The sequence below is a fragment of the Scylla paramamosain genome, chromosome 33 (assembly GCF_035594125.1).
Source record: "Scylla paramamosain isolate STU-SP2022 chromosome 33, ASM3559412v1, whole genome shotgun sequence".
Classification (NCBI taxonomy): Eukaryota; Metazoa; Arthropoda; class Malacostraca; order Decapoda; family Portunidae; genus Scylla; species Scylla paramamosain.
In genome coordinates, this window is record NC_087183.1 from 15,935,345 (window position 1) to 15,948,948 (window position 13,604).

The window sequence follows — 13,604 nt, forward strand, 5'->3', positions numbered from 1 at the left end:
TCCTTTTTTTTTTTTTTTCCTGCAGAAGGCGAAGAAAAAGGAGGTTCTAGTGGTGCGGCTTTTAGGTAATGGATACTGGCTGCTAGAATGTGGAATAGTAAGTTTTATTTTTTGTCATTATCTCTGTTTTTCTTTCATTTTTTTCCTGTAGAAGGCGAAGAAGAAGGAGGTGCTAGTGGTGCGGAGCGGCTTTTAGGTAATAGATAGTGGCTGCCAGGATGTGGAATGGTAAAGGAGGTTTTATTTTTGTCATTATCTCTGCTTTTTCTTTTTTTCCTGTAGAAGGCGAAGAAGGGGGAAGGGGCATTACTACTGCAGCTCATCATAGTAATAGAAGATGGTTGCTAAGACAGGGAGTGATAATGAAGTTTTTTTTTTTATCATTCGTGCCCTCCTTCGTCTTTTTTTTTCTATAGAAGGCGAAGAAGGAAAAGGAGGAGGTGTTACTGCTGTATCTTGTCCTAGCAATACGAAACGGTTACTAAGACGAGGACTGATTGAGAACTGGTTGTTTTATCTTTATATCTGTCTTTTCATATAATTTTTCTTGCAGAAGGCGAAGGAGGAGGAGGAGGAGGAGGAGGAGGAGGAGGTGTTAGTACTGTTGCTTAAAGACTAAAGGAAATGTTTGCCAAGGCTTGAACTGGTAAAGAGCTGATTATTTCATATCTTCATTCCTTCTTTTCCTGCAGAAGGTGAAGAAGGTGTTGGGATTCTATCTTATTGTGGTATTAGGTAACGCTTGCCAAGACACCAGTAGGTAAAGAACACGTGTCTTCTTTCTCTCTCTCTTACATCCCAGTTCGTTTTCTCCTGACGAAGGCGTCGAAGGGAAAGATGTTGTTGGTACTCTTTTGACTGCTGACAATTATGAAACTTACAGAGGAAAAGAAAGTGAAAGTTAGTAGAGAGAGAGAGAGAGAGAGAGAGAGAGAGAGAGAGAGAGAGAGAGAGAGAGAGGTGGGGGAGGTTTCGCATCATATTTGTCACTCCAGCGCTATCAGGAAAGAACCAGTCTCTCTCTCTCTCTCTCTCTCTCTCTCTCTCTCTCTCTCTCTCTCTCTCTCTCTCTCTCTCTCTCTCTCTCTAACAGGTGCATGAGTTTATAAAAAGCTACACACAATATTCTTTACCTTATATTTACCTGGATAAATGACAAACATACGCATAAACAAACAAATAAACAAACAATTGACTCGCTTATTGCTTCATTGATTGTCTGGGTCCCTATTAATTTCTCTAATTACTTGTTTGTTTGAATTGTTTACTCTATTTACTTGTTTGTGCTTGTTTGTCAGTTTTTTGTGTGTATTACTGTGGGGGCGTTGCATAATGGTTTGTTTTTGTTTAAGGGAGAAGGTTCCGTGTGTGTGTGTGTGTGTGTGTGTGTGTGTGTGTGTGTGCATGTCGGCCGTCAGCTGTGGCGTGGACTAAGAATAGAACAGTTTGGGTTAACAAGTAAAAAAAAATGGAAAAAAGAAAATGGGGTTGTTGACGTCATATGCGGTCCCGGCTGCCAACTCTCTCTCTCTCTCTCTCTCTCTCTCTCTCTCTCTCTCTCTCTCTCTCTCTCTCTCTCTCTCTCTCTCTCTCTCTTTGAACAATGATAACAATAACAACAGTAGAACAACAACATGAACAGTAATAATGATAATAATAATAATAATAATAATAATAATAATAATAATAATAATAATGATAATAATAATAATAATATCCTCTTTAGTCATTAGGCATAAGATTCAAAAGTGTCGTTAATGTAAACTGAGAGTGACGAGGAGAAGGAGGAAGAGGAGGGGGAAGATTAAGAGAGGAAATGGGGGGATAGTGCTTTTAAAGAGAGGTGATGTTGAGGAGGAGGGGAGGAGAGAGGGAGGAAGAGAGGCGTCATTCAGAAGAGGAGGAGGAGGAGGAGGAGAGAGAGAGAGAGAGAGAGAGAGAGAGAGAGAGAGAGAGAGAGAGAGAGAGAGAGAGAGAGAGAGAGAGAGAGGAACTCGGATACTCCTCCAACTTTTCCATGAGAGAGAGAGAGAGACAGAGAGAGAGAGAGAGAGAGAGAGGTTGGTCCAAAAATACAGTGACAACTGACGACTCACCGATCTGTGACTCTCCCTTCCTCTCCCTTTCTCTCCCTTCACTTCTCTCCCCTTCCTTACCTCCTGCCCTTCTCCTTTCATCCTATATTTTCTCTCTCTCTCACCTTCTATCCTCTCTTCTTTTTGCAGTGTTTCTCTTTTTCTGTCCTTTTTCCCCTTTACTCTCTCTCTCTCTCTCTCTCTCTCTCTCTCTCTCTCTCTCTCTCTCTCTCTCTCTCTCTCTCTCTCATTCTTCATTCCTTCCTTTCATTCTTGTTTTTTTCTCTCCTTTCTTTTCCTTTCTTCCCTTTCTACCTCCTCTTCCTCCTTCATTTTTTCTCTTATTTTTTTCTTTTCTACACCTTTTCATACTTCCTTCCTTTCTTCCTCTCCCCACTCCTTTCTTTCTTTCTTTCTTTCTTTCTTTCTCTCTTCCTCTCCCCACTCCTTTCTTTCTTTCTTTCCTTCCTTCCTTCCTTCCTTCCTTCCTTCCTTCCTTCCTTCCTTCCTTCCTTCCTTCCTTCCTTCCTTCCTTCCTTCCTTTATTCTTTCAATCTTTCTCTTTCTCTTCATTCGTTATCATTCATTTTAATTTCTACGTTTATAATTCATGTATTCATCCAGGACACGAGAGACAGAGAGAGAGAGAGAGAGAGAGAGAGAGAGAGAGAGAGAGAGAGAGAGAGAGAGAGAGAGAGAGAGAGAGAGAGAGAGAGAGAGAGAGAGTACAGGTGGTGTTCGGTTGGGGGAAAAAAATCTGTTGCTATTTTAGTAGAGAGAGAGAGAGAGAGAGAGAGAGAGAGAGAGAGAGAGAGAGAGAGAGAGAGAGAGAGTTCACCTGACCATAGATTTCGTGAATAACAGACAAATATAGACTGACAGACTGACTGACGCACCAATCGACAGGCTCTCTCTTTCTCTCTCTCTCTCTCTCTCTCTCTCTCTCTCTCTCTCTCTCTCTCTCTCTCTCTCTCTCTCTCTCTCTCTCTCTCTCTGAATCGAGACAATTAACAGTGAAATACACATGTAATTGCAAACAGAGGGAGAGGGAGAGAGAGAGAGAGAGAGAGAGAGAGAGAGAGAGAGAGAGAGAGAGAGAGAGAGAGAGAGAGAGAGACCTAGTAACACACACAGCCATGAAAGTTGGCAACTGACCAACACCCTTAAGTTGAGGTGGGAGAGACGAGGCAGCAGGAATCATCACCCTATCATCACCCTAACCTCACCCTGACGTCACCCTGACCTCGCCCGGACCTCATCCTGAACACCTTAATCCTATCCACACTTAGTCACCCTATTTTCCCCCTACAAACACTTAATTCTTGCTCAGTCACCCTAAATACTCCTTATGATGAATCTAATCTCATCACCCTAACTATTTCACCCTAAACACCTTAATCTTATCCACGGTCACCTTAATTATACCCCCATTCACCCTAATTCCCTATACAAACACTTAATTCTTCATCAGTCACTCTAACCATTCTTTTTAGTCAATTTAGTCTCATCACCCAAACTGCTTCACCCTAAACACTACATATTTCCCCCATTTAGCATAATTTTCCTTCCTCCTCTTCATTTATTTCATTATTTAACTTTTTCCCTAACATACAAGTACTATTTCCCCCGTCACCATAACGTGTCCCTCTCACCAAACTATATATTTCCCCATTTTTAACATAATTTTCCTTTCCTCTCTTCTTCATTTGTTTCATTATTTAACATTCCTACCATACCCCACCGCATTTTCCTGCAGTAAACGCACATTCCTTCATTACACGCTATGAAACCTCCCTTTAACTTAATTTCCTGTCCTCCCTTCTCCTCCTCCATCTTATTTTCCCGTCAATTTCCCTACAGTTACCTAAAGAACCCCCCTTCATTACACACAGAATCACGTTAAACCCTCAATTACCTTTCCTTTCCTTCATATCTTCCCTTACGCAACTCCCGGCCGTGTCTTCCTCTCATATCTTAACCCTTGGTATCTTTAAGTCTCCCACTGCAACTGTTCATTCTGTTAATTTGGGTTCTGTTCTTGAGGACTCAGATTTTTACTGTGTTGTTTTTTGAAGACATAGGGAAGAGCTTAAGCTATTTTCAAAGGGTATGGAAATGAAACTAGGGTATTTTCAAAGGACGCGGAAGATAAGCTAGGGTATTTTCAAAGGCCACGTAAATGGAGCTAGGGTATTTTCAAAGGGCATAGATATAAAACTTAGGGTCATTTCAAAGACCATAGAAATTCAGCTAATCTATTTTCAAAGCCTTGGGATAGAAATGAAAGAGGAAGAGGAAGAGAACTAACCTATCCCAGCCATCTACTAACATTTCTCTGTCTTACCTTGCACAGGGTAAAGGTGGAGGAGCAGGAGGGAGAGGGAGAGAAGCACTCCTCCCAGCATCATCTTTCGAAAGCCGCCGCCGCCGCCTCTGCCGTCGCCCGGAGCCATGGTGCTACCCCACGGGTCACTCCCCTGCAACAGTGAGACAGTGACACGCCGCGCTCACCCTTGGGACGACAGGTTAATTACGGTAAATGAGAGAGAGAGAGAGAGAGAGAGAGAGAGAGAGAGAGAGAGAGAGAGAGAGAGAGAGAGAGAGAGAGTTGTTGACTTTTTAAACGATTCATTGCGTGTGTGTGTTTTTTTGTGTGTGGTTCCGGTTCTAATATTGGAGAGAGAGAGAGAGAGAGAGAGAGAGAGAGAGAGAGAGAGAGAGAGAGAGAGAGAGAGTAGGGGGAAGTGAGTAATGAGATGAGTGAAAGATGTGATGACTATGCTTCCATTATTACTATTATTATTATTATTATTATTATTATTATTATTATTATTGTTGTTGTTGTTTGCGTTCACATGTTCGTTTGTTCGGTAACCTCATTATTATCATTACTTTTCTCCTCCTCCTCCTCCATCATCCTCTATAACACTTGCATCTTCTTCATTTTCTTTCCTTTCATTAAGTCACTCCTGTAGATTCCCGTTTTCTGTTGTACCCACTTTCTTTTTTCATCCTCTCCTTTATCTCTGTTTTCTGCATTAGTTTACTTCCAGGTTAGCGTTTGTTGGCGCCTGCGCACATTCCTCCTCCTCCTCCTCATCCTCCTCCTCCTCCTCCTCCTCCTCCTCCTCCTCCTCCTAATTTCTAAGTCTGCACTCCTCCCGTTTTCTTTTCTAATATATGACACCATTTCATGACTAAGCCCAGGAGGAAGAGGAGGAGGAGCAGGAGGAGGAGGAGGAGGAGGAGGAGTGCATGCATACCCAAGAAGTCAGTGTGCCAAGGTATTTGTGGCTCCCTCTGAAGGGTATGCATGCCAGAGAGAGAGAGAGAGAGAGAGAGAGAGAGAGAGAGAGAGAGAGAGAGAGAGGAGGGGAGAAAATAATGAAGGAGAGAAGGAAGAGGCTGAAGAAATGTAAAGGAAAGAAATATGCAGGGAAGATGAGAAGGAAGGAAAGGAAAGGAAAGAAGGAAGAGGAGGGAGGCAAAGGAGGAGGAGGAGGAGGAGGAGGAGGAATAATGCATTGCCAACACTCTCTCTTCCTCCTTCTTCTCCTTTTCTATCCCTGCTTCCTCATCTCTCTCCCCTCCTTCCCTCCTCCTCTCTCTTCCTCCCCTCCTCCTCCTCTCCCCTCCCCTCCCCTCTTCCTCTTACCTGGGGAGGAAAGATGATGAGGGGAGTCTCATGAGCTTGTGATGTGGCACCACGCCAGGCACCGTCACCACCATCACCACCACTGCCATCACCACCACCACCACCACCACTGCCATTACTATTGTTTTTGATAATGTAAATGTTAATGCTGCTACTATTGCTACTACTACTACTACTACTACTACTACTACTACTACTACTACTACTAAATTAAAAACTAGTATAAATACGAATGATTTATGGAGGATGAATCTCTCTCTCTCTCTCTCTCTCTCTCTCTCTCTCTCTCTCTCTCTCTCTCTCTCTCTCTCTCTCTCTCTCTCTCTCTCTCTCTCTCTCTCTCTCTCTCTCTCTCTCTCATTAGCACCTGTCCGTCTCCCACCTCATGAGAGAGAGAGAGAGAGAGAGAGAGAGAGAGAGAGAGAGAGAGAGAGAGAGAGAGAGAGAGAGAGAGAGAGTCGAACCCTGCGACACAAGACGGTACCAAATATTTTTCCGCGTTGCATTGTAGTTTGGCTCTGTTGCTAAGAGAGAGAGAGAGAGAGAGAGAGAGAGAGAGAGAGAGAGAGAGAGAGAGAGAGGGGACGCTACAGTTTGTCTCTCGTAGAAATAGTTTTAATAGTTTTAGTTCAAGGTCATGGGATTTTCCTCCTTCTTCTTCTTCTTCCTATTATTATTATTATTATTATTATTATTATTATTATTATTATTATTATTATTACCGTCATTATTGTATATCTTCATTTTTCCAACTTTATTTTTGTGCTTCCATTTCTGGTTCTTCAGTCTTGCTGTCTCTCTCTCTGTCTCTCTCTCTCTCTCTCTCTCTCTCTCTCTCTCTCTCTCTCTCTCTCTCTCTCTTGACGGCGTATCTAGAAATAAAACAGATTCTCTCTCTCTCTCTCTCTCTCTCTCTCTCTCTCTCTCTCTCTCTCTCTCTCTCTCTCTCTCTCTCTCTCCTCTCTCTCTCTCTCTCTCTCTCTCTCTTCATATATTTTAATAATGTTCTTACATCCTGACTTTCTTTCATTTCAATCATCTCTCCTCCTCCTCCTCCTCCTCCTCCTCCTCCTCCTCCTCCTCCTCCTCCTCCTCTCATATTCACCCGTTCCATATAAGCCGCGGGAGGAGGGAGGAGGGTGAAGGAAGGGAGGGAGGGAGAGAGGGAGAGGGGAGAGAGGGAGAGGGAGAGAGGGTGACAGTTCTTAGCCAAATTCATTTATTCTTTTTAACCCCCCCCCCCCATACCTACATACCGAAGATGCTAGTGTGCGTGTGTGTGTGTGTGTGTGTGTGTGTGTGGTTACTAATGTTGTTACTGCTATCACTAACTCGACTACTACTACTACTACTACTACTACTACTACTACTACTACTATTTACAGTATTGTGTTAGGAGGAGGAAAAATGAGAAGAGAGAGAGAAAAAAAAGTAAAAAATTAAAAAAAAGAAAATTAAAAAAGAGTGAGGAGAATGAAGAAAACTAGAAATTGAACGAAAAAGTTGACGAAAAGAAAAAAAAGAAAAAATTAATCAGGAAGAGAAAGAAGGAAGAAGTAGGAGAAAGAGGAGGAGGAGGAGGAGGAGGCGCAGGAGGAGTGTACGTCTGAGAAATAATATGAGAAGCACTATAACTCATACTTCTTCACTCTCCTTTCCCCTTTCCTGGCAACAAACAGTGCGTGAGTCAGTCTGAGTATTTGAAGACATGTATTCTGAAACGCTCTGCTCTGCTCTCTCGCCACCACAGTCTCCAAAAGTGACAAAGATGACTAGCTAGGTTTTCATGAGTTTTTTTTTTTTTCCATTTAAGTAAACATTTCGTTAATCTGTCACGTGAACCGTAAAAATAAATAAATAATTAAATAAATAAAGACCTGTGCAACTTTTCAAAGGCCATAGAGGTGATTAGTTGGATTCTCAAGACTGTTTCTCTAGTTAGTAATGTAGAACGCTTGTTAATCTCTCACTAGAACCGTAAAAACACCTTTGAAAACCCGTGTAACTTTTCAAAGGGCACAGAAATGATTAGCCAGGTTCTCAGGAGCGTTTTTCCTGTTGATAATATAGAAATCTAGTCAATCTGTCACTAGATTTGTAAAAACGCCTTTAAAAATCCATGTAATAATGTATGTAATTTCACCACGACTATTTTCAAAGGCCACAGAGATGATGACCCGGGTTCTCAAGAGCGTTTATCCTCTTAATAATATGTAAATCTTGTTAATATGTCACTAGAATCACTAAAACTTGAAAAAACATCCTTAAAATCCAGTGTGATTCCACCACGACTATTTTCAAAGCTCACAGAGATGATGAAGCGGGTTCTCAAGAGCGTTTCTCCAGCTAACAATGTAGAAATCTTGTTAATCTGTCACTAGAACCAGAAAAAACACTCTTGAAAACTATATTACTTCAGTTAGTCAATAGTAGTGGAGCTGCGGCCAGAATATTTCAGAATATGATGCTAAGACTGGGAGTGTCTGGCTAACCTCCCCTTGTACACGTAAAGAAAACGCGCCTCGCTGTACCCTCAAGTACTATTATAAAGAGCTTAAGTCCATCAGGAGAGGTCATGCAGTCCCTCAGAGTCCAAAAAATTAGCCTATACCAGTCCCCGTAGGTCTGTGGGGCTGTGTTAATGCTGCACTGGACTAACGTAATGCCCGGGCGGGGGGGAAGTTAAAGAGTCTATGAGGTTTGTATGTTTGCTAAGGTCATCTCGTTTTCTGAAGGCTGTACGTTTTCTGTTGAAGGTGTAGAATTGTTTATTTTTCTATGTATGTAGGAGGGGCACCGGCGCAGGGCAACAAAAATTGGAGTAAAAAAAATAAATGCTACAAAAGTGCCAGTCCCGAAAAAGAATGGTTATCAAACTATCACAAACGATCATTGGAATCATTAAAAGTATTGAAAAGCTCATTGCAAAGTAAAAGACCCACTGGAGGAAATGACTCGCTGAAGGGTTACTTGCTCTCATGTAATATTAAGAAATGTAAATAAACTAATGAAAAAAAAAAGATATCAAATGATGTTCTCGTGTTCTTGTGTGGGTCTCATCTCGCCTCACAAGACACGCAGAGGGAGGCACTGATGGCACCACTCCAAGGTGCCACGCTCACCACAGTAACAGCATGTGTGCCTCAGGTGAGAGCACAGTGCTTTGGGAATGCTCGTACAGCCGTCATGAGAACCTCCGGACTTGTTTGTGCCATTAATCACCATTCCTTTGTATCGTTTTGTTTTGAACTTTCTGGTCATATTACTGTTGTATACTGTTACTAATTCACTGTTGTTTTTTGTTATTTTATTTTCGTTTTGACTGAAGATATTTTCCTTCCTAAATTGGATGTGAATTTAATGATGTTTTCCTTTGCATATTTTTCTTTTTGTTCAGGTTATTTTTCTTACAATGTTGTCACTACCTAAGCTCACGCGTTATGTTAAATAAGTAGAAATGTAATTAAATAAATGGCCGTAATAATGTTCTATTTTTGGGGGTTTTTTTCCCCGTCTAAGTTAAAAAAAAAAACTCGCAAATCTTTATCACTTTGAATCTCGAATTTTCTCTTCATGGTTAGGTGGAGTTAGAATCAAATCGCCTTGGACGGACTGGAAAATATCACTGCTTTCTGTACCCTCTCTAAAAAACATATATACATAAATAAACAAATAGGAACAAAATAAATTAATCAAAACATATAAGTGAGATAGACTAATATTAAATAATACATGAAAAATACAACCCTATTGCATTTAGTCACGTCTCAATACGGAATGGCGGGGCGTGAGTCAGCGTGAGTCACCCTCAGGAGTCAAGGTGTGCTAATGAGATAATCCGCGGAGGGTCACGTATACCAAGCATCCCGCATCTCCGTTTTCTTTTAGCGTTGGGAAAGATGGTAGGGAGACTCAGGCAGAAGAGAGAGAGAGAGAGAGAGAGAGAGAGAGAGAGAGAGAGAGAGAGAGAGAGAGAGAGAGAGAGAGAGAGAGAGAGAGAGAGAGAGAGAGAGAATAGGTTTCGACGTTTTTTTTTTTTCTTTTTTTCTTTTTTTGAGAGTTCTTTTCTGGTTTCTACGTCTGCGTTTTCTGTGTTGCGTGGGAAATATTGAAGGGGAAACACATCTAAAAAGAAGAAATGCTGCGTTACTTTTTCGAGTACGTGTTTCCATACAGATTTTTTTTTTTTTTTTTTTTTTGTGGTTTGCAATCCTAAGAGTCCAGATTTTAGGAGGATGAAAGGGTTACAAGACAAGACCTCATATTTGCTGTCCTATGTGTCTTAAGTTATATTAGTAAAGAGAATTTGGTTTCTTTCTGTAGTGTCTAGTCGTAAGTGTTCAAATTTTAGAAGGAAGAAGGAGGTTATAAGACAAGACCTCATATTTTCTATCTCATGTCCTTTAGTATATATTAGACTGCATTCTTTTTTTAACAAATTTGCAAGAGGCTTAAAATTTCACGTTATTTTTTTTTTAAGCTATTCAAAAAAACCTACACATATGTAAGAAAGGAAACATACAAAAACTTATCCTACTACATACAACAAATCATACACAAATGATCGCAATATACACAGCACTAGTATGGATCTAGCTCATGACAGCCACTAAGGAGCAAGCAGTCGACTAGTGTTTGTTCTTCCTTTGCATTACTGTTCACTGGGGGGTATTGAGTGCAGCAGTGATGTGTGAGAGGCCGGGGGAAGCTGCCGGCGACTGACTGAGTGACTGAGTGCATGAGTGAAAGGTGAATAGGAGAGAGAGGTGAGTCAGTCATGTACGCTATTAACTTACCTTCTGAGGACCCTGACAGTTGAAAAGAAGGGAGCCACAGACAAGCAGGCAGGCAGGCAGGCAGGGAGGCAGCAGGAGGGAAGGCCGTGCTCACACCACACACTCACCCACCACTGCCCGGTCTTGCGAACCACCCAAAACCACCCAGCTACAGATGCCCTCCACTCCTACCCACCTACCCACCTCTCCTACCCACTTCTTGGCACTCAGCCCCGCCGCTACCTTGGCACTCTTCCCCGTGGCACCTGCCCTCCGTGTAGGCCGCGGTATTACATCACAGCACGGTGCCAGTTTCCGCTGCACGATGCTAGATGATTCGCTTACCTCTTCCGTCTGTCGTATTTCTTGTTCCCGTTGGTAGGTACTGTATGTCACGTTTTCTAATGCAAGAGTTTCGTTTTCTTTCTCTTTTTCTTTTCTTGTCTCGTTTTCTGTTGCTGTGTTGTTGTTGTTGTTGTTGTTGTTGTCGTTGTTGATTCGTTTATTTTTTTTTTTGCTACTGTGATCTGTGTGTGTGTGTGTGTGTGTGTGTGTGTTTCTAAGGATGATTTGTAAAAGTTTAGTTAGGTTTAGTCTTTTTGATTATCTCTCTCTCTCTCTCTCTCTCTCTCTCTCTCTCTCTCTTGACAGACGGACAAACAGCCTTTGGATATACTTGGCTTCCTTTCTTGACATTCCTCTTCTTGTCCCTTCCTTCCTTTCTTCTTTCCTTCCTTCCTTTTCTCCTTCTTTCATAACCTCCTTCCTTTCCTCCTCCTTCCTTCCAGTCTTTTTCTCCTCCCTTTCTTAGTTCTTTTTGTTTTTTTCCTTCCTTCATAACCTCCTTCATTCCTTTCCTCCCTTCCTTTCTTCTCTTCTTTCCTTCTTTCCATTCTTTCTTTCTTGCCTCCCTCTCTTCGTTTCTTCCGTATTTCCTCCCATTCATTGTCCCCGCTTCCTTTTCTCTTTCCTTCCTTCCTTCCTTCCTTCCTTCCTTCCTTCCTTAACCTTATTGCAGGGCTAAAAATTGCAATCAGCTTATCAATTCCTTCCCTCCTTCCTTCCTTCTTACCCTTCCTTCCCTTCCTAGCCTCTATACCTTTATCTCTCCCTTCCTCCCTCCCTCATCCCTTCTTCCTTCCTTCTCTCCTACCTTTCTTCCCTTCCCATTCTCCGTAGCTTTCTCTCTCCCTTCTTCCCTTCTTTTCTTCTCTTCTTTCTTCGTCTCCAAGTCTTCCTATTTCCTTCTCTCCCTTCCTGATCCCTTCCTAGCCTTCCTTCTTCCCTTCCCATTCTCCGTAGCTTCCTATCTCCTTTCCCAGCCTCATAGCTTCCTTTCTCTCCCTCCCTTCCTTTTCTCCTACCCTTCCCTCCTTTTCTAACTTCCTTTCACCCTCATTCCTTCCCTTCCCAACCCTTCTACTTTCCTCATCCCTTCCTACCTTTTCTTCTTCCTTTCCCAGCCCTTCCTAACTCTCTCTCTCTCTCTCTCTCTTCCTCCCATTACCCCTGCATTGCGACTGCCTCTCCGCGCCGTCACCCCGTCCCTGTCACCCCAAAGCGCTAAATCCGTCCCGCCAGATCACCGTTAAACCAGAAATAGCTCCTAAATCTCGACTTCCTAGCGCGTTTGATGAAGCGGCAACGGTGGACCCTCGACTTTATCACTAGCGCCTTGCATTTTTTCAACTTCCTGATTCTGGCGATCGCCTCATATTTCTGGTTTCGTGTTCTTGGCGTTTTTAGTGATAGTCCAATTGTGGTTACAAGATCTAAGGGAAGCTATTAGGATTTGCTCGGGTGTTTTTCGTGGTTCTAGGAATGGTTGGTAGGGGCCTGAGGATCCTTGGGCCTCCTAGGGTGTTTTTTTTTATTATATTTTATTTACTTTTTTTTTTTATTTCGTAGTTCTAGGGCCGGATTGATAGGGTGAGATTGTTGGGGTTTTCTATTTTTTTTTTTTTTTTTTTTTTTTTTTTTTTTCTATGGATAGTTTGTGGGTGAATAGATATGTTATTGGGGTTTTCAAGGTTGTTTTTGTGGTTTTAATTGTAACTTGGCAATAAGCTTGGTAGGAGTTATTGTTTTCAAAAGGTGTTTTTCGTGATTCTAGTGGTAGTTTAACAAGGACCAGTTGGTAAACGCCGAATTATGTCTGTGGCTTGTGAAAAAAAAAAATAATAATAATAGATAAATAAATATGATAGTTTACTTCTTTATTATTAGTCATTCGTTTATTTATTTATTTTGGCACTTACAAACTGAAAATATAAATACGATACCGACCAAAAAAAAAGTGAAAGAAAATTAAACTAAATGAATGATGCACATAATTGTTGGCCAAGCATCCAATAGACAGACAAACGACAGACAGACAGACAGACAGACACTCACTTCCCTTGTCAACACTTCAATCTTGCACCATTCACAACCCTACACGTTTTCATCTTCACGTTATTCATCAGCAGGAGTTTCTTTCTCCCTCTCTCCCTTTGCTTCCCTTTCCAGAGGCACGGTTACTAAGTTTATCAACCTTTGCCACCCTAACTAACCCTTTGGTTCACCCTTTCCGCCCTGCTCACCCTTCGTCACTCTTCCTGTGTGTGTGTGTGTGTGTGTGTATCCACCTCCTCGTTCACCTCCATGCCTTGCCAAAAGAGAGAGAGAGAGAGAGAGAGAGAGAGAGAGAGAGAGAGAGAGAGAGAGAGACCTTGAACTCTCGGCCAGCTTGACTAATATAAGGTTAAACTCTGATTTTTTCTCTTTTTTTTTCTTTTATTTACTTCCCGCCCTTTAATATTCGTGTCATCGGCTTTATTACGCACGGTCCTTGCTCTCTCTCTCTCTCTCTCTCTCTCTCTCTGGTTATATCAGTCCCTCTATCATGTCTAATTGTCACACTCCTGACTCATACTACTTCATATCTATATTTTCTTACTTGCAGACGAGTTGGAATGTTTCACCCAGCCTGTAAATACAAAATATGGCTCCAGCAAGACTCTCCATTTCGCTGAAGCTCATACTTAGAGACAATTTAATATACGAAAAGACAGTTTAGCATACATACCGTCCTCCCACGCCTCTGCTATCACTGAAGTA

At 41.9% G+C, this 13,604-nt stretch overlaps 1 protein-coding gene across 4 annotated transcripts in view; it reads right to left on the minus strand.

The window, feature by feature from the left end:
- The window catches only part of LOC135089795 (titin-like), a 31,394-nt gene extending 20,709 nt beyond the window's left edge, over positions 1–10,685 (minus strand). For all 4 annotated transcript variants that reach the window (XM_063985839.1, XM_063985838.1, XM_063985837.1 and 1 more), the window contains exons 1-2: positions 10,527–10,685; positions 4,420–4,552 (exon numbers count right to left, since the gene is read on the minus strand). In XM_063985839.1, coding sequence (XP_063841909.1) covers positions 4,420–4,528 — 109 coding nt within the window. In that variant the 5' untranslated portion in view covers positions 4,529–4,552; positions 10,527–10,685. The remainder of the gene's footprint in view (positions 1–4,419; positions 4,553–10,526) is intronic.
- Between the last annotated feature and the right edge of the window lie 2,919 nt (positions 10,686–13,604).